Source organism: Nyctereutes procyonoides, unplaced genomic scaffold (genome assembly GCF_905146905.1).
Source record: "Nyctereutes procyonoides isolate TBG_1078 unplaced genomic scaffold, NYPRO_anot_genome, whole genome shotgun sequence".
Classification (NCBI taxonomy): Eukaryota; Metazoa; Chordata; class Mammalia; order Carnivora; family Canidae; genus Nyctereutes; species Nyctereutes procyonoides.
In genome coordinates, this window is record NW_026575030.1 from 1,108,006 (window position 1) to 1,129,885 (window position 21,880).

At 36.5% G+C, this 21,880-nt stretch overlaps 2 protein-coding genes across 4 annotated transcripts in view; one reads left to right on the top strand and one right to left on the bottom strand.

Moving 5' to 3' along the window:
- The window catches only part of LOC129503957 (uncharacterized), a 94,376-nt gene that overhangs the window by 10,034 nt on the left and 62,462 nt on the right, over positions 1-21,880 (top strand). The window lies entirely within an intron of this gene.
- Positions 7,948-21,880, bottom strand: part of ACMSD (aminocarboxymuconate semialdehyde decarboxylase) — a 68,882-nt gene continuing 54,949 nt past the window's right edge. For 2 of the 3 annotated variants that reach the window (XM_055316470.1, XM_055316472.1), the window contains 2 exons: positions 13,212-13,310; positions 7,948-8,702 (listed from right to left, as the gene is read on the bottom strand). In XM_055316470.1, coding sequence (XP_055172445.1) covers positions 8,640-8,702; positions 13,212-13,310 — 162 coding nt within the window. In that variant the 3' untranslated portion in view covers positions 7,948-8,639. The remainder of the gene's footprint in view (positions 8,703-13,211; positions 13,311-21,880) is intronic. The other variant, XM_055316471.1, reaches the window with a different exon arrangement.

Sequence of the window (21,880 nt, forward strand, 5' to 3'; positions counted from 1 at the left end):
TTTCACTAGTCCTGGTGAGAGATGAGGACCTGAATTTAGTTGGAAGATATAGGGAAGAAAGAAGAGATAAGAAGTGGAAGATATAAAAATGGTAGAATCTATTGGATTTAATGGCAGATTTAATTTTTTTAAAAGTATTTATTTAAGAGAGAGAGCATGCACAAGTGGTGGTGGGGGAAGTGAGGGCAGAGAGAGAGAGGGTGAAACAGACTTCCCGCTGAGCAGGGAGCCCAATACAGGGGCTCAATCCCAGGACCTTGAGATCATGACCTGATGCTTAACTGACTGAGCCTCTCAGGTTCCCCTTAATGGCAGATTTAATATGGGTGGAGGAGAGGATTTAGGTGACTGGGTGATGCCATTAATCAGAGTTGGGACTCGTAGGAGAAGTTGAATTAAATTTATGGATAAAGGGATTGGGTTACATTTGGGGCATTTTCTACAAAGTAGCATAGCATTGCAGCTTTGATTTTTTTTTTTTCTTTTTAAGCCTAAAGTTCTTAGCACTTCTTGAAACTTTGTCTTCCCTTGGCTTCCATATTTTCCTGGTTTTCCTCCTACCTCACTGGGCATTATTCAGTTTCCAGTGCTGGCTCCTCCATCTGACCTCCTAATGTGGGTAATGCTAAGAATTAGTCCTGGATTCTTTTGATTTTGTGCTGTTACTTTTTCTCCCAGTGATTTAATCCAGTCTCGTTTCTTTAAATACCTTTTATACACCATCGCCTCTCTCTAGCCTTTCTCTTGAATTCTCCAGACTAGTAGACCCAACTGCTTACTGGATATTCCTACTTATGTGTCTCAGAAGCATCTGAAATATAACAAGTCTTCAAAACTATTCTCTTCCCTCCCATACCTGTTTCTACCATAGTCTTCCCATGATGGTAAATGGTAATCTACTCAGGTGCTCAGGTGAAAAAAAAAACAAAAACAACAACCACCTAGGACTCTGAAATATAAATGAGTTTAATACCATCAAGTACATCTCAGAGGTGAATGTCCCTAGAATTATTGCATGGAAGAGTCCTATTTGGAAAGCCCTTCTTTATATCTAGATTAAAGAGGAATTCATTTATCTTGTCTTCTAGTGCCTCCATAATTTCCTTTTCTTTAATTTTTTTTTAAATTTATTTTTTAATTGAAATATAGTTGGCACACAAGTTTCAGGTGTACAACACAGTGACTCAATAAGTCTATACAATTTGCTCTGCACAAGTGTAGCCCCCCCATCTGTTACCATGCAGCACTATTACAATACCATTGACTATATTCCCTATGCTGTACCTTTTACTCCTGTGACCCTTTTCTTTTTTTTAATTGAAGTATAGTTGGCATGCAATATTATTCTAGTTTCAGGTGTGCAGCATGGTGATTTGACAATTCTATGCAGAATGCTCACCGTGATAAGTGTAGTTACGATCTGTCACCATACAGAGTTATTACAATATTATTGCTATATTCCCTATGCTGTACTTTTCATTCTCATGACTTATTTTATAACTGGAAGTTGTACCTCTTAATCCCCTCCCTTGTTTTTCCTATTGCCCACTCCCCTCCCCTCTGGCAATCACCAGTTTGTTCTCTGTATTTATGAGTCTGTTTCTGTTGTTTTGTTTTGTTCTTAGATTCTACATATGAGTGAAACCATGTGATACTTGTTTTTCTCTGACTTATTTCACTTAGCATAACACCTTCAATGTCTATTTTGTCATGAATGGCAGGATTTCATTCTTTTTAATGGCTGAGTAATATTCTAGTCCATGGCATAAGCACATGTCTGTGTATAGTACATATAATATATGCCATTATATATATTATGCATATACACACAATGGAGTATTATATATGTTAAGTATAATTAAATATATATATGTAACATATATATGTTTATATGTTATATACACACACACACGTACACCTGATATCATTATCCATTTATTTATCAGTGGACATTTGGGTTACTTTCATATCTTGGTCTTTGTAAATAATGCTGCAGTGAATACAGAGGTATCTATCTTTTTGACTTAGTGTTTCCATTTTCTTCAGGTAAATATGCAGAAGTGGAATTACTGGATCATATGGTATTTTTATTTTTAGTACTTTGAAGAACTTCCATGCTGTTTTTCAGAGTGGTGCATGAATTTATATCCCACCAACAGTGCATAAGGGTTCCCTTTTCTCTATACCCTCACCAACACTTGTTATTTCTTGTCTTTTTTATTTCAACCATTCTGACTGGTGTGAAGTGATATCTCATTGTGTTTTTCATTTGTATTCCTCTAGTGATTAGTAATGTTGATAATGTGTTGGCCACCTGTATGTCATTAAAAAAATGTTTATTCAGGTACCCTGCCTATAAATAAATAAATAAATATATATATTTTATTTATTTGAGAGAGAGGAAAAGAGAGAGAGGGAGGAGCAGAGGAAGAGGGACAAGCAGACTCCATGCTGAGCTCAGACTCAGATCATGACCTGAGCTAAGAGCAAGAGTTGGATACTCAACCTACTGAGCCACCCATGCCCCCATTCATTTATTTATTTTTCAAAAGATTTATTTATTGGAGAGAGAGTCCAAACAGGGGCAGAAGGAGAGAGAAAATCTCAAGCAGGCTCCACGCCCATTGCAGTGCCTGACTCAGGGCTACATCTTAGGACCCTGAGATCATGACCCAAGCCAAAGCCAAGAGTCGGCCACTTAACCAACTGAGCCACCCAAGTGTTCCTATATCAGATTGTATATTTTCTTTTTTGGCGGGGGGGAATTGACATAATTTCCTTTCCTGATTGTTAAATCTTTTGTCCAATTGATGTTGAAGTTATCCCTTTGTACGATGTAGTAAATGAATCTAATTGTAACATAATTTGTAATGGCATATATTGGAAATTATGTATAATTTAATTAAACCGAGGAGATTAATGGAACAAACACATATAGATAGATACCTGAGAATCAACCTTGATTTCTTTCCTTCCCTTCTTCCCTCTTCCTCACATTTATCAAGTGCTGTTGGTTCTATCTATAGCTACATCTCACCATCGCCATTCTACTGCTCTTGCCCAAGTCACCATTTCTTGCCTTATCTCCCTACTACCCTTCTTGACTCCCTTATTTTTTTTTTATAAATTAATTTTTATTGGTGTTCAATTTACCAACATACAGAGTAACACCCAGTGCTCATCCCGTCAAGATTCTTGACTCCCTTAAATCTCTATAGAGGTGCTAATGTTTTTTCTTTTTTTTTAAAACACATAAGTCAGAGCATATCACAGACCTAATTTCAAAAACTCCAATGGCTTTCTATGAAACTTAATATAAAAACTAGACTCTTGCCTAAGACCTGGTTATCTGGCCATCTTTTCAGCTTCATCTCCTATTTTAGTATATGTGCTTGCCAAAGCGAGCACTCCGCTTCATCTCCTACCTCTCTGCCCCTTGCTCAGAAACTGCCGTAAGTTCTTTCCTGCCTCGTAGATTTTACACTTTGCCTAGAAGGCTCTTCTCTATGGCTATTATGCTCTACCATTTAAGTCTTAGTTTATTTATTTTTTATTTTTATTTAAATTCAGTTATCCAACATATAAGTACATCATTAGTTTCAGGTATAGAATTCAATAATTCATCAGTCGCATATAACACCCAGTGCTTATCATATCACATGACCTCTTTAATGCCCATCTCCCAATTCCCCATCCCCCACTCGGCTCCCCTCCAGCAATTCTCAGTTTGTTTCCTATGATTTGTCTTCCTCTCTGGTGACTTCCCATTCAGTTTTCCTTCCTTTTTTCTATAATTCTCTGTGCCGTTTCTTATGTTCTACACATGAGTGAAACCATGTGATAATTGTCTTTCTCTGACTTATTTCGTTCAGCAGAATTCCCTCCATTCCATCCATGTTGATGTAAATGGTAAGATATCATCTCTTCTAATGGCTAAATAATATTCCACTGTATATATATAACATATCTTCTTTATCTATTCATCTGTCAATGGACATCTCGGCTCTTTCTATAGTTTGCTGTTGTGGATATTGCTGCTATAAACATTGGGATTCAGGTGCCCTTTGGAACATTACATTTTTTTTTTAAGATTTTATTTATTTATTCATGAGAGACACAAAAAGAGACAGAGAGAGAGAGGCAGAGACACAGGCAGAGAGAGAAGCAGGCTCCATGCAAGTAGCCCAATGTGGGACTCGATCCCCGATCCCGGGTTCAACTATGAGCCACCCAGGTGTCCCAGGATCATTACATTTGTATCTTTGGGGTAAATACCTAGTAGTGCAATCTCTGGGTTGTAGGGTAGCTCTATTTTTAACTTCTTGAGGAACCTCCGTACTGTTTTACAAGTGGCTGTACCAGTTTACATTCCCACCAACGGTGTTAAGGTTCCCCTTTCTCTGCATTCTCACCAACATTTATTGTTTCCTGACTTGTTAATTTTAGCCATTCTGACTGATAAGACGTGGTATCTCATTGTGGTTTTGACTTGTATTTCCCTGATGCTAAGTGATGTTGAGCATTTTTTCATATGTCTGTTGGCCGTTTGTATGTCTTCTTTGGAGAAATGTCTGTTCGTGTCTTTTGCCTATTTCTTGCCTGAATCATTTGTTTTTTGGGTATGGAGTTTGATAAGTTCTTTATAGATTTTGGATACTGGCCCTTCACCTGATATGACATTTGCAAATATCTTCTCCCATTCTGTAGTTTGTCTTTTAGTTTTGTTGACCATTTCCTTTGCTGTGCAGAAGCTTTTTATCTTGATGAAGTTCCAATAGTTCATTTCTGCTTTTGTTTCCCTGGCCTTTGATGATGTGTCTAATCTAATAAGAAGTTGCTGGGGCTGAGGTCAAAGAGATTGTTGCCTGTGTTCTATTCTAGGATTTCAGTGGATTCCTGTCTCACATTTGGGTCTTTCATCCATTTTGAATCTATTTTTGTGTATGGTATAAGAAAGCAGTTTCTTTCTTTCAGTTTCATTTTTCTGCATGTGGGTGTCCAATTTTCCCAGCACCATTTCTTGAGGGGATTGTCCTTTTTCCAGTGGATAGTCTTTCCTGCTTTGTCAAAGATATGTGTTTTTCCATTTCTTTGTATTTTCCTCAATTTCTTTCATAAGTGTTCTGTGGTTTTTAGAGTACAGATCCTTCACCTCTTTGCTTAGGTTTATTCCTAGGTATCTTACATTTTTTGGTGCAATTGTAGATGGAATCAACTCCTCAACTTCTCTTTCTTCTGTCTCATTGTTAGTGTATAGAAATGCAGCTGGATTCTGTGCATGAATTATATACTGCTATGTTGCTGAATTACTGTATGAGTTCTAGCAGTTTTGGGGTGGAGTCTTTTGGATTTTCCACATAGAGTATCATGTCATCTGTGAAGAGTGAGAGTTTGACTTCTTTGCCGATTTGGGTGTCTTTTATTCTTTTTGTTGTCTGATTGCTGAGGCTAGGACTTCTAGTACTATGTTGAACAACAGTGGTGAGAGTAGGCATCCCTGTCATGTTCTTGACCTTAGGGGAAAAGCTCTCAGTTTTTCCCCATTAAGAATGGTCTTCTGTGGAGGGTCCTGTCCCACTGATTCTCAGGTGCCTGCCAGGGTGCAGTTGCACTGCCCCTTGCCAGGGGGCTGGGCTCCATGGAAGCTGCTTTGGGTTGCTCTGTGTGGCTTTTGTTCCCTGAAGGCTTTCTGTGCCACTTTAGAGGATGGGAAAAACCCCAGTAAAAATGGCTGTGCCCCAGTCTCCAACTCTGGAGCTGAATAATCATGGCCCTCCTCTTCAGTGCACCCTCAGAGAAAAGCAGTCAATTGCATTTGTGTGTGCCAAATTCTACAGACTCATGAAGTGTGCACCTGTGCCAACCTTCCCTGGGGAGGGAGGAGGGTCACCATGGTTCTCCCTCTTCCTGGGCCCCTGCTTGGAGAGCAGTTCCCCGATTGTGCCACAGTTTGAGGTTTATGGCAAGACAGCTGAGAGCCCACTCCTGGATTTGCTGATTGCAAATGGCTTCCCCATTCCAATGCTTGGGAACTCGGCAGCACTCAGGCACCCCCATTCTGTGACCTTGGGGATCCTGAGACCACACTGTCCCACCTAGGCTTCTGTCCCACTTGGCCCCCTGAGTACCTTTCAAGCAGGGACGCCCCTAACAGGGGCAGACTTCTAAAAGTTCTCCTTTTGCACTCCACTGCTATATTACTCTCTGGTAGCTGGCTTCCTGAGGCTCCCTCCTCCCTTGGTTTATCTTCTGGTATATCCCCTCAGATTCACTTCTCTGCACCTCCTACCTCACAAAAAGTGGTCACTTTTCTATTTGTAGAATTGCAGCAAATCTTTTCTTAGATCTCTGGTTGAATTCATAGATGTTCAGAATGATTTGATAGGTATCTAGTTGAATTCAAGGGACCAGATGAAATGAGGGTCCCCTGCTCTTCCACCATCATCCCTCTAAGTCTTAGTTTAAATTCCTCTCTGAAGAGGCTGCATCTGGCTCTACAATTTAATGTTTTTTTTTAAGATTTTATTTATTTATTTGAGAGAGAGCGCAGCAGCAGCAGAGCAGCAGAGACACAGGCAGAGGGAGAAGCAGGCTCCATGCAGGGAGCCCGACGTGGGACTCGATCCCGGGTCTCCAGGATCATGCCCTGGGCTGAAGACAGCGCTAAACTTCAGAGCCACTGGGGCTTCCCACAATTTAATGTTTTATTAAATTCTTCCTCTAGTCACTCTATACATCTCCCTGTTTTAATTTCTTTATAGTGCTTATCAGCATAAGAAAAAAATTTTTCCCTCTTTCTCTCCCTTCCACTCTTCTTTCTTTCCTTCCTTCCTCCTTCCCTGTCCCCATTCCTCTTTTTTTCTGTCCTCTCTCCTTTGTTTACTTGTGTTTCTGATTCTAATCCAGATTGTAAGTGTAATCAGAGATACACTGGCATATTACACATACACTGTGACTATGAATAAACTTGTCTATTTCTATGGATTTGTCTTTATCTGTCTATGATATCAAAAAGGTGATCCAGTTACTTTTCATAACAAAATAGTGATTAAGCATTACATTAAAAGTGTCAAATATAGAATATGTGAAAAAAAGAACAGACATTTTCTTCAAAGAAGGGGGAGGGAAAAAATAATAACACATGCTTCATTTTGCCATTTTGCTCGAATTTGTTTTTCTTTTTAGGCAGATTGAAATAGTAAGCAGAACGGTGAGTGGGTAAAGTCCTAGAAAGGTACAGGAGGAGCAGGAAAGACAGGGAGTACTGAACTAAATAAAGTGAAAATAATAGGATGGGTGTAGTTTAGCAAAAGTTAGATCACCTCATATTACATGCCAGTACTCGACTCTTGGTTTTCTGGACTAATAGGACAGAAAAGAACTATGAACAAATCCAAAGCAAGAGGGTAATTTAGAAAATTATTATTTGGTTTTAGAATTCAGCCAGAAGTACATGAACCACAGATGTTTACTACCCCTCCCAGGACCAAGTTCATTTTCAGCAGCTCAGATGCAACAACTGACTATAAATGAAGTAAGTAGAACAAAGCTACCCTGGTATCACCTTGCTCAATCTCCATAACTAGCTTTACACATTTTGCTCAGGATTTTATTTTATTTTTTTTTTAAAGATCTTTTTTTTTTTAATTTTTTTAAATTTTTATTTATTTATGATAGTCACAGAGAGAGAGAGAGAGGCAGAGACATAGGCAGAGGGAGAAGCAGGTTCCATGCACTGGGAGCCCGATGTGGGATTCGATCCCGGGTCTCCAGGATCGCGCCCTGGGCCAAAGGCAGGCGCCAAACCGCTGCGCCACCCAGGGATCCCTGCTCAGGATTTTAAATTAAAAGAGCTTCTGGTAAAAAAAAAAAAAAAAAAAAAAAAAAAAAAAATATATATATATATATATATATATATATATATATATATATATATACTTGAGAAAAGTTCTTGTTCAGTCTGAAATGCCTGTTCGTGTAGTTTTGCTTCTTTGTCTATTTCCCATCCTCTAACTAGGCTTGTTCATCCTTAGAGACTCAGCCTAAGTTCTGTGAAGATCTGCCCATGATTCAGTCCAGTTGAGTTTTTTTCCTACTGAAACTTCTATAACTGCTATTGTTTGCTTAGTAATTATTCCATGAACATGTGTCTTGCCTCTTTAATTGGATTATAAGCTCTCTAGATGTTACAAAATATGTGTATCATTTATTTTTTTGGATTGTAAAGCATTCCTGGCCCAGTTGTGTACAACTGGAGGGTGTTAAAAGTGAATGAAAACAGGTTATTTGGGCCCTATTCACTTATCCTTTTTCAAAGTGGAGAACTTAACAGCCCTTCAGGATGAGCTTTGGTCTTTCTACATATACATCATTAAGGACATTTTGCTTTTTATTTCTGCCATTAATTTAAAAAGTGATGGGAAAGTCACTTTTGATTTGCACATGAAATACTGTGTTTTTCAGAATGAAGACATATTCCGTGAGTCATTTTTGTTATGAGTAACTTAGAACATTTGTGGATAGTCTATTTCTGGGTAAAATAGTTCAAAATAAGATTTTGGTAATGCATGAGTGATACATATTTAAAACCAAAAATAAAATATCTTTTTGAATGTTTTTTGCCTTTGTAGTAAATTCATTCATTCGAATTGTTTTCTCTCAAGGCCCAAAAATGTGAGGGCATTGCCAGCTTTGAGTTTATCCTGCAAAAGAAAAGAAAAGGTTTTATTTTATTTTATTTTATTTTAGATTTTATTTATTTATTCATGAGAGACGCACAGAGAGAGGCAGAGACACAGGCAGAGGGAGGAGAAGCAGGCTCCATGCAGAGAGCCTGATGCGGGACTCTATTCCAGGCTCTGGGATCACGCCCTGAGCCAAAGGCAGATAGATGCTCAACTGCTGAGCCACCCAGATATCCCACGTTTTATTTTAAAGCATTATTTAATGTTTATTTCAAAATACTTTACTGAATGTCTTTATCAGTTTTTTTATGATTTTACTTATTTTTTTATGAAGATTTTACTTATTTATTCATGAGAGACAGAGAGGGAGAGAGGCAGAGGCATAGGCAAAGGGAGAAACAGTTCTCCCTGCGAGGAACTCGATGTAGGACTCATCACAGAATCCCAGGGCCATGACCTGAGCCAAAGGCAGATGCTCAACCACTGAGTCACCCAGGCACTCCAAGATTTTACTTACTTATTTGAGAGAGACAGAAATAGTTACACAGATAGTGAGAGAGAGCATGAGTGGGGATGAGAGGGAGAAGCACACTCTGCTGAGCATGGAGCATGATGAGGGACTTGATCCCAGCACCCTGGGATCATGACCTGAGCTGAAGGCAGACAGTTAATGGACTGAGCCACCCCTTTTATCAGGTTTTTAAAAGATGAATTTCCCAATGGGAGAGAAAAATATGAGCAGGTTAAACAATGAATCTCTTGACTCCTGTTTTGTCTCACTATTTAAAATCTAAGTTTGAAACTTGGTCATGGGAAGAAAGGAGAATTATAAGGGGGTGAATCCTCTTAGGAAAAATGACCTTCTTAGAAACCTCTGTAGAACTCTGTAATGGGTTTCAAGGACCATTTAGAGGCAAATAGAGTTGACCGTCCAACAACATGAGTTTGAATGGCACAGGTTGGCTTACATGTGGATCTTTTTTCAGTATATATATTGGAATTTTTTTTTCTTCTGAGGATTTTATTTTTTTCTTTTTAAGATTTTATATATCCATTCATGAGAGACACAGAAAGAGAGAGAGGCAGAGACACAGGCAGAGGGAGAAGCAGGCTCCATGCAGGGAGCCCGATGTGGGACTTGATCCCGAAACTCCAGGATCAGGCCCTTGGCCAAAGGCAGGTGCCAAACTGCTGAGCCACCCAGGCGTCCCTGGAAATTTTTTTTTGTGGTTTGTGACAATTTGAAAAAAATCACAAACTGTGGAGCCTAGAATTACTGAAGAAGTTATAAAATGTTAGTATTATTCTAAGAATACAGTGTATAATACATGTAAGGTATGAAATATATGTTAATCAACTATTTATGTTATTGGTAAGGCTTTTTTAGTTAACAGCAGGCTATTGGTAGTTAAGTTTTTAGGTAACCAAAGGTTATATATGGATTTCAATATATAGGGGTCAGCGCCTGTGTTGTTCAAAGGTCAACTGCATAGAGAAAAGGTACAGTTTAAGTCTGCGAGACAGGAGAGCTGGAAATAGTGCCCAGAAGTCATCCTGATATCCTTCAGTTTCTACACATATGTGTGGTTCCTTCACATGGCCCTGAATAAAAGGTAAGCTCTTTTGGCATAAGAGAAGTAATAGATGAAGCATATCAGAATATGGTACAAATATGTACATTTATAGTTTTCAGATGAAAGAGGACTGACAAAATTCTCCTTACTTTCTTCCTAGTTATAGACCAGGTCAACCCCACAGAAAGAATTGTGAGTTAAAGGGATAACTTAATTGATATATATCCAGCTTGCAAAGAGCAAGCATGTAGCTCAGAGTAGAAGGAAACATGTATGAGGTTATGTAACATCTGTGGATATGAATACATCTCTATGTATCTTGACCACTTCAGGGTTCTTACACAGTCTGCGAGAGTGGGTGATTTGAGGCAGGGACCTCTTACTCAGGATTCTTCCCTGGTATACACTTGGGCCATCCTCCTCTAAAGGAAGACTTAGAAATGACTATTGCTATTCTGACAAACTATTTGCTTTACTTTTAAAAATAGGTTGGTACCAATTATTGCTTGAAGAAAATATATTTTGGTGTGTTGGTTTGCGGTTAGGTCCATGTGCTATAATCTAATGGTTAATATTGCCTTTGGCAAATCACCCAACACCCAAATCTTGTTTTCTTCCTTTGCATCTACATGATGGAATGCTTCTGCTTGTTTACCTACCAGTGTTGTTTTCATCATCAAATGGGTTTATTTCATTTAAAAAAATTTTTAGTGAAATTTACCTTCATATGGCTCAAAATTCAAAGAGTATAAAATGGATGCTTCCTTTCACTACTACCACCCAACCAGTACTTTTTCCTTCTAGCGTTATCAATTTCTTGTCTGTTTTCCCAGATACTTTATGCATATATAAGCAAATACTTATTTTAGATATATAGATTTTTTTCACAGATGATAGTATATTATACACAAATGGAAGTACACTATATGCATTGTTTTGTACCTTGTTTTTTAAACTTAATTTTTCTTGGAAATTGATTTTTAATTTCTTATGGCTTTATACATTCCATTGTATGGATATATTATTTATTTATCCCCTGTAGATTGTTTTCAGTCTTTTATTATAAACAATTTTACAGTGAGTAACTTTGAACAGAATGTCCTGAATTTGTGACAGTGTAAAATTTTCATGGAAGAGTTTTTTAGAACTTTGACCTTAAAAGTCATAAGCACATAAGATTAAATAACTAGAGGTATAAAATAATAATAATTGTTATTCCATTAAAGGTTTAATCAGTATACTTAGGGTAATTTAGTTTTAGTTTGATTTTGGTTAACTTCATAGAAAGTTTTTCATTTTTAATGTTTGTTGTAAAAAGAAAAAGTGAAAAAAATCTTACTACAGCTTCCTACTTTAAATAAATAAACATTTAACAATCCAATACTCTTCTTAGTACTTTAAAGATGGGTAAGTGGCAAAGGAGAAACTTCCTGTATAAAGCAGCCTGAAGTTTCTGTTAATAATTTGCAATCAGTATACATAGAATGGACTCTTCTTGGAATCTGTTACTGTGCTTCATGCCTACTGAGAAGAGTTGATTAGATATATCCTTAATGATTCAAGCGGAGAGTAAGAGTCCAAGGGAGCTTGGATTCTAGTTTAGAAGAAAGCCTGGAATTATGCAAAAGGGTTATTGACTGAGACTTAAAAAAAAAAAAAGATTTTATTTAGTTAGAGAGAGAGAGAGAGAGAGAGAGTGCGCACATGAGCCTGAGGAGGAGCGGAGGCAGAGGGAGAAGCAGACTCTCCCACTGAGCAGAGAGCCCAATGAAGCTCAATCTCAGGACCTCTGGGTCATGACCTCAGCCGAAGGCAGATGCTTAACTGAGCCCCATGACTGAGACTTTTGTAAGATTTGTTAAGAGTTTATATGTACCTGTGTCTTCATCTTTGGCCACCCTTGACCTCAGTTGTGATTGGCAGTGACTCCCTTAGGAAGAACTTATTTCGTTGTGGGGTAGGGATGGGATGAGAGGGGGATGACAAAAGAGAGGGGAGTGAGGACACGGATTATCATTTTAAACTCATCTTGGTTCATAAGCCTATGGGGTAGAATGGGTAGTGGCAGCATTGTAGTACATTTTAATATCAGTTACCCACCCTAAAAGTCAAATGCCAAAAGAAAAAAATCCAGTTACGTGAGAGTTCTGGTTCCTTGAGTCCTTGTTAATCAAGACTTTAGTCTCCATATCCAAATAACCAGAATCATTACAATTTTTGAGATTGGTAGATTTGTTACAGAAATGTTAAAGGAGAACCTTGGAAATTTTTCTTGTTCATCTAACATACAAACATAAATATATGATTATCATATGCTTCTTTAGTTTTCATTTTTGGCCTTATGAATTTAGTTGTATTAGATTGACTTTCAGTTTTTTAAAAATAATTTAAAAATTTTAATTCCAGCATAGTTAACATACAGTGTTATATTAGTTTTAGATGTACAATGTAGTGATTTGGTTGTTCTACTCAGTGCTCTCAAGATAAGTGTACTCTTAATCCCCATCACCTATTTCATGCCGCGCCCCCAACCTCTCCTCTGGTAGCCATCTACTTGTTCTCTATGGTTAAGAGTTTTTTGGTTTGTCTCTTTTTCCACCTTTATTTGTTTTATTTCTTAAATTCCACATATGCATGACATTATAAGGTATTTTTCTTTGACATTTTTCACTTAGCATTATACTCTAGCTCCATCAGCATCATTGCAAGTGGCAAAGATTTCATTCTTTTTTATGGCTGAGTAATATTCTGTTATATGTATATATGTATATATATGTATATAAATCACATCTTTCTTTGCCCTTTAATAGTTCCACTATTTCTAGTAACAATTCTAGGAATATCAAGCTTAATGCTTCCCTTGTTCTTTGTTGTCACATATCAAAGTACTCTGAAACTAAAGGATTAGAGTGGGAAAACTCAGGAAGAAGACCATGAAGTAAAAGGCATATACCTTTGTTTCTGCATCAAATTCTTCTATGGACTCTATCAATTTCCCAGGTTTTAGCTCTCCTAGTGGAAAGGGGTAATCCGTTCCCAAAATGACTTTATCCTGAAAAAAAATTTAACTGTAACTTTATGGAGCATCAAAGAACCTCCTGTAAATACATTTATATTTACTCATTACAAATGCTCCTATGATAAAATAACTAATTCCTTCCATTTAATAGAAACACACTGATCTAAAATGTTAGATTTAATGGATTCAAAACATATTCTGACATTTTCTCCAGCAGGTGTCACTATTGGTGTTGCAAATGAACCTCCCCATCCTCCTGTTTTTGAATAACTGAAATACCTATGTGAGAAGCAAGCATTTATTTCATAAAACATGTTGATATTTTCAGATGAAATTAAGGATTCTATATTTCTTAGAATGGCATATTGCAATTTATCCCATAATTTTTTTTTTAGATTTTATTTATTTATTTGAGAGAGAATGAGCAGTGGGTAGGGGCAGAGGGAGAGAGGGAGAAGCAGACAGTTTGTACAACAGAGCACACAGGCTTGTCCATCTACAAATATATAAAACAGTATGTCAGGCGATACGTTAGAATCTAGATTACCCTGGCCAACCAAACATAAATGGTCCCTATCCTCAGAGAACTCATAATCTAGTAAGAAAGAGAGATAGTAAATCAATAATGGCAGTCTATCAAAATAAAATAACACATTTTCAGCCAGAAATTTTACTTCTAGAAATGTGTTTCATTAATACATGTGTAATGGAAATATATACAAGGGAATTAATAGCAACATTATTTGTAGCGGCAAAATAGCAAACTAAATTATAGCATGTCTAAAAAATAAAGAGGAATGAGGAATACTTACATATGTTGAAATGGAATAATCACCAAGTTATATTGTAAAGAGGAATGATGTTGAAATTATATTGTAAAGAAGAAAAAAAGTCTAGGACAATGTATCTGCTATGCTCATATTTCTGTTGTATTTTTTTAAAGGTTTTATTCATTTATTCAGGAGAGACACAGAAGGAGAGGCAGAGACATAGGCAGAGGGAGAAGCAGGCTCCCCATGGGGAGCTTGAGGCGAGACTTAATCCCAGGACCCTGGGATCACAACCTGAGCTGAAAGGCAGATGCTCAAGCCACCCAGGTGCTCCTCATATTTCTGTTTTAACAAGAGACCTATAGACAAACAAATACATGTTTGTGTGTATATAGTCTATTTCAGGAATGGTACTCAAGAAGCAAATAACATTATTTGCCTCTGGAAAAGATTAGGATTTGGGGGTGGAGGAGATCCCCGCTTCCCTTTTTGAAATGTAATTCACATAATTTAAAACTTAGCCTTTAGAAGTGTATAATTCAGTGAGTTTTAGTGTGTCTATGAATTTGTGTAATCATTCCTACCATCCTATTCCAGAACATTTTTATCATACCAAAGTTAATCCCATACCCATTAGCAGGCACTCCTCATTTCCTCCTTCCTCCCTTCCTAGTGTAAAATAATTTTTTCTTTTTGTCCATGGAATTGCCTATTCTGGACATTTCATGTAAACGGAATTATATAATATGTCACTACTTTTTGTTTAGTCTACTGTTTTCAAGGTTCATCCAAGTCGTAGCCTAAATCAGTACTTCTTTCCTTTTTAGGTGGAATAATATTCCATTGTATAGATGTACCTCATTTTATTTATCTACTTATAAGATGATGGATGTTTGAATTGTTTCTACTTTTTGGCTATTATGATAATGTTGCTCTGAACATCTTAAAAAAATTAACATATAGTGTATAATTAGTTTCAGAGGTAGAGTTCCGTGATTCTTCAGTTATATATAACACCCAGTGCTCAATACATCAAATGCCCTCCTTAATGTCCGTCACTCAGTTGCCCCATCCTCCCGCCCCTTCCCCTCCAGCAATCCTCAGTTTGTTTCCTATAATTAAGAGTCTCTTATGGTTTATTTCCTTCTCGATTTCATTTTATTTTTCCCTCCCTTCCCCTATGATCCTCTGTTTTGTCTTAAACTCCACATATGAGTGAAATCACAATGATTGTTTTTCTCTGATTGACTGACTTCACTTAGCATAATACCCTCTAGTGCTCTGAACATTTTTGTACAAGTTTTTACGTGAATATGTTTTTACTTCTCCTGGATATACACTTAAGAGTGGAATTAATGGGTCATATGGTTAAGTCCATGTTTAGCATTTCAAGGAGTTATTTTTCACAGTGGTTGCTGCATTTTGCATTCCTACCAGAAATGCGTTAGGGTTCCAATTTCTCCAAATCCTTATCAACACTTGTAACTGTCTATCTTTTGGATTAAAGCCATCATAGTAGGTATAAAGTAGTATCTCACTGTGGTTTTGATTTGCACTTCTCTAATGACTATGTTGAACATCTTTTCATATGTTCACTGGCCATTTTATGTCTTTGGAGAAGTATCTATTCTGATCCTTCCTTGTCTATTCAAGCCCCTGTATCTTCTTTTTATAGTTGAGTTATAAGAATTTTTAAATATTTTCTAAGTATTAGAGATTTTTCAGGTATATAGTAACAAATATTTTCTTCATTCTGTGAGTTGTCTTTTTACTTTACTAGACATACATTTGAAGTACAAAAGTTTTAAATTTTTTTAATTAAAGATTTTATTTATTTGAGGGAGTGAGCAAGGAAGAGCAAGTGAGAGAGAGAGAGAAAGAGAATGAGCAAGGGGAGGGGCAGAGAGAGGAAGAAGCAGACTCCCTGCTGATCAGGGAGCTCAACATGGGGCTCGATCCCTAGACCCCAAGATCATGACCTGAGCTGAAGGGAGACACTTAACAACTGAGCCACCCACGTGCCCCCCAAAGATTTTAATTTTGATGAAGTCATGATTCTAAGGTCCTGGGATTGAGGCCCATGTTGGGCTTCCTGCTCATTGGGGAGTCTGCTTCTCCCTCTGCCTCTCCCCCTGCTTGTGCTCTCTCCCTCCCTCTCTCTCTCAAATAAATAAATCTTAAGAAAAAAGTCTCCAGTTATTTAAAAAAGTAAGTTCTACATCCATCCATCTACTCCATCTACATGGAGTTTGAACTTAATGACTCCAGGATCAAGAGTTACATGCTTTACCAACAGAGCCAGCCAGGCATCCCCAAATACCCAAATTTTGATTTATCAGTTTTCTTTATTGTTTATGTTGGTTCTGTTCTTTGATTTTGGCTCTTTGTCATTTCTTTCTATATGCTTATTATGAGTTTAATTTTCTCCTCTTCTAGTTTCTTAAAGTGGAATCATGAATCATGGATTTTATACCTTCTTTTTCCAACAGAAATATTTTAAAAAATTGAGGTGTAATTTATATACAACATCACACAGCTGACTCTCGAATAACACTGGAATTAGGGGCAGGACCTTCAACCTATGCAATTGAAAATCTGAACTCCCCCACAATTTAACTACAAATAGCCACTTGTTGACTGGAAGCCTTATGGATAACATAGACAGTCAAATAACACATAAACACAAAAACATAATAATATTTTGTGTGTTATATGTATTATATGCTATATTTTTATAATAAAAATAAGCTAGAAAAAATATTAAGAGAATTATGAGGAAAATACATTTTTGTATTGTAGTACAATTCTATAAAAATGCATGTTTAAGTGGACTTTACAGTTTAAACCTGTGTTGTTCAATTATATTAGTTTCAGGTATAAGGATTCACTGTTGTATATATTGTGAAATGATAATCACCATAAGTATAGTTAACATTTCTCACCATACATAGTTATGACATTTTGTTTTCTTGTGATGAGAACTTTTAAGATTTACTCTTAGCAACTTTGAAATATACAATGTGGTATTATTAACTATAGTTGCTATGATGTATATTACATCCCCATGACTTATTTATTTTACAACTAGAAGTTTGAACCTTTTGACATTTTTCACCCATTTTGCTCCTCCCCCCCCCCAAACCCTGTGGCTGGCAACCACCAATCTGTTCTCTGTATCTGTGAGCTTGGTTTTGTTTTTAAACCTGTACATTTTCTTCTAAACACTGCAATGGCCGCATTTCACAAATTTTCATATGTTGTATTTTCATTATCATCCATTTGAAAATTTTTTTGGGGGATTTTTTCCTCTGTTCCATGGATTATTTATAAGTATATGGTTTAATATTCAAGTATTTGAGAATCTTTATAGATATTTTATTATTACTGTTTTTTTAAATTATATCTGCTGGTCATAGGACATATTGATAAGATTTCGGCCTTTTGAAAGGTACTGAGACTTAAGAGTTTATGGTCTAGTTTGATAAATGTCCCATATGCACTTAAAAAGAATATATATTATGTAGTTGTTGTCAGTCAGTGCTCTGTAAACATCAGTTAAGTCTAGGTGGTTGATAGTCCTCTTCTGATATCTATATCCTTGATGATTTTTATGTTATCCTTACTGGTAGTTGTTCTTTCATTTAATGAGAGGGGCTTTCAATCTCCAATTATGATTATGAGTTTATATATTTTTTCTTTTAATGATGCCAGTCTTTGTTTTAAGAATTCTGAAGCTCTTTGATTAGGCACATATATATTTATATTTTGGATTTTACTGGTGAATTGACCTTTTTATCAATACGAAATATCCTCTCTAATTCTGGTAATATTCCTTTGCTAATCGGTTAAGTGAAAAATGGTAACTCAGTGCAGTTTTAATTTTTATTTTTCTTATTATACATGAGGTTGACTGTTTATATCTTCTGCCAGTTTATCTCAGTTTGTTTGTTTTCTTATCTATTTTTAGAAGCTCTTTAAATATTAGTGGTTTCACTCTCTGTCTATGATATATGTTGCAAACATTTTCTCAGTTTGTCAGCTGGCTTCTTTGCTTGTAATATTTTATTGCCTTGAAAAAATTTTTTAACAATCAATCTTATTAATATTTTTCCATATAGTTACTAGATTTTGAGTTATCATTAGGAAAGGTTTCCCGATTTCCAAGATATAGATGCATTTCCTCATATTTTCTTCTATATACACTTGTTGTTTGTCTGTTTTCCCCTCTAAAATATGAAGTGTTCCCATATGTTAGCACCAGTCATATTTTTAGAGCTTGAAAATATTTCATAAATGAGAGAATGCCCCCCCCCTTATTTTTAGTTACAAGAATTGTTTTTAAACTATTATACAGAGAATTCTTGGGGCCTGGAGAGGGAGCAACATCAATGAAGTTAATATAAGAGAGATGGGACGGGGCAAGGGTAAAGTTTCCCTCCCTCTACTGCTTAATTAGAAAAACTCTGCTTTTCTATGTTTTACCTGTTTACACAATATTATAAGATTTTGTTGACCAAATGTTTCCATGAATTAAAAACAAAGTTCCAAAACTAAAGTATTTCTAAGGTTCCTTGTGACCATAAATTATAGATTCTTACTGATGTTAACCTGCTGTTTCCCTCCTGCTATTTGTATATTAATATCAACTGGGGAGCTTTAAAAGAAATTCATCCTAGAACCTACCCCAAATCAATTAAATCATCATACCTGGGGTTGGGGGCCTAAAAATACCAGTAACATTAGCATTTTTTTTAAAGCTCCCCAGATGATTGTAATGTACAGGCAAGATTGAGAACCACTGAGCTGAACCCATGTTTTTAGCCTCAATTAACCTACATTGTATTCATCTGAGTTAATAGGTCATTGATACTGGGCCAACAGTATGGGGATATTTGGAAAATACTTAAACTTGAGCAATTAGATTTATACTGTAACTGAGTTTAGGATTTTAATGTATCTTCCATTATAGTGACTGTTTCCAGTTGAGGATATTAAGTAGCAACTCTGATAAGATTTGTATGACTTTTTGCCACTGTTAACTGGGAATTGTATCTTGGGCATTAATTGGGTAATTTCACAAATTCTAATGACTCACACATGATTACTTAATAGAGCATGAACCCAAACCTGTTTTTCCTTTGGGTTGATGGCATCACTTTTCACCCAGTTGCTCAAGCTGGAAACCTGGGAATCACGCTGGACTCCTGCTCTGTCACCCCAGCATTTTATGGGTCACTGAGCTCTTTGGATTCTACCTTTGTATCATTTCTTGCACCCATCACTTCCTCTCTACTTCCCCAGTTCCTCAACTCAGGCTCTCACCATCCCTTTGCTCAGCCAAATGTGTGACCTCTGTATCCCTAAAGCACCCTACAGATACTTTTATTCACAGCACTTCTTACATGGCTGTGAGATAATCCCTTATAATAATACTACTAATTCTAATAATATCTAACAAACATTTATTGATTGCTTACTATGTGTGAGATGCTGTTCTAAGCCACTTTCATTCATTAACTCATTCTTACAACCTTTCTGTGAGATGGGTCCTACCATTATCCCCATTCAACGGACAAAAAAGCAGAGAAGATAACTAACTTGCTTAGAGTTGCATGGCTGGTATGTGGTGGAGCTAGGCTTGTGTCTCCATTTCCTCCATTCAGCTAAGAAATGGGACAGAAACTATCTCCAGCTCTGAGCAAAAGGCTTGGCATAGAGCGGATATTTATTGAATTAAATTGGACCACTACTGTAGTTTTCTAACTGATTCCAATCTCATCCATTTTAATCAATATCTAACACTGGAGAAAATGCTTTTTTAAATACACATATGATCATGCCACATCCCTGCTTAAAATCCTTTAATAATTTCCTATTGTCCAGAAGGTGAAGCCCAAATTTCTTAGCATGGAATAAAACGCTTCCAGTAAATGTGAGAAAAAAAATTGTCCTAAATCTAAACTGGGGCAGAACTTCATGATCTAATATGACTATTTGCTCTTCCTGGGGAATAATGAGCTTTTCTTTTTAAATGGAGATGCGATTGACATATAGCTTTATGTTAGTTTCAGGTGTATGACAAAATGGTTTGATACTTGCATATATCATGAAATGATCACAATAAATTTAGTTAATATTCATCACCAGCATAGTTTATGATAAAATACTTGGGAATTTTTTTGATAGACTTTAATGAGTTTAAGAGTTTCTAGGACACCCCCTCCATTGACTATTAGTCTTCACACTAGTCTAAGACTTTTAACCAATAATACAAAGAAGCTAATTGTCTTTTACTGGATCGCTGTCTTCTTCTTTTTTAAATCCAGTGAACAATAACTGTTTATTTTTTTCTCCTATAAAATGTCTCTACCAAGATAGATTCTTTGAATTGGACTTTTCAGAAAGCCTCTTTTTTAAAAAACATGTTTGAAATAAAACTTTGATGTATGCTTATAATCAATCTGAGAGTGGCTTTGTGTGTTGAAAGAATGAATGCTTGAATATATGAAAGAGGGAAGCCTGATTGTTACTAGGCCTGAAATATTATTTTTTTTTAAATAGAGTTCTTTTTTTTTTTTTAAGATTTTATTTATTTATTCATGAGAGATACACAGAGATAGAGAGGCAGAGACACAGGCAGAGGGAGAAGCAGGCCCCATGCAGGCAGCCTGACGTGGGACTTGATCCCAGGTCTCCAGGATCATACCCTGGGCTGCAGGCGGCGCTAAACCGCTGCGCCACCAGGGCTGCCCTGAAATATTAAATATATTTTAAATATGCTAAATTTGAGCTCCTGTAAGAATAAGCGGCACTTTGATTTCTACTAGAAAAAAGGAGTTTCCTAGGTTTTATGAATACATTTACATGAAATAATATGGGAAAATGTATAATAAAGTTAGAGGAAGGCCATGATGGACTAGCAGCTTTATTTCTAGACTCTTGTATTCATTACTGTAAAAAAACAAGAAAATACACCTGCTTATAGAAGCCCTAAAGGCCCAAAGTTATATCTACTCACATCTGTGCCAACAGCTGATCTCGTTCTGAATGCCTGCTTTGTATTCACTGGAGCTTCATTTGTCCTTATTTCTGCTCCTCTTGCTTAAGCTGTTTACAGTTCCAAAACACAACATAATTTTAAAAAGTCCCATGCTATATTACATTTGTTAACTACATTAACATGAAATTGAAATTTAGAAATTTATTTTCCTTTCTAGTCAGGAATTCTTCCATTCTCAGTATTCTGGCCTTCTTGGATATAAATACATTTTAAGGGGGGAAGTATCTGTTCCATTTTAATATGGAGAGAGCAAAGGATTTTAAAGCAGAAATGAAAACCACTCCTCTGCATTTTATCCTTCCTGTTAAGATACTTCCTTGCTCTCCTTGCTAACTTGATTATGGATGCCTTTTGCCAAACTCCAGACTCATGGTTTGGCAGTATTCAATTATTTTTTAGTAGCTATTGTTCACAGTTCCTCTCTATAGGAGGTTAATTATCCACTTGTGATAATCTGGTTTGTTAATTTTTCAGGCCCTTTATCTATCTGGATATCTTTTATTGATATTTTCTTGTAAATTTCTGACCATTTCTAACTTGTTAGGAATTTCACAAGGGAGAATGAAGTAGGTATAAGAGAACTGGAAATTAAGTTCTTGTGAATGGAATTTCTTGTTCAGAGGGAGAAGAGATAGTAGCAGGGAAGAAGTGGGAAGAAGAGACTCCTCAAAGTATGGTCCTGTATGATCAAGTTTGCATTCTCCATTGCTTGCCAGTCTCTACTTGCTAGAAGCTTAATAAGTATTTCTTGAGTTAAAAATACTTTTTGTATT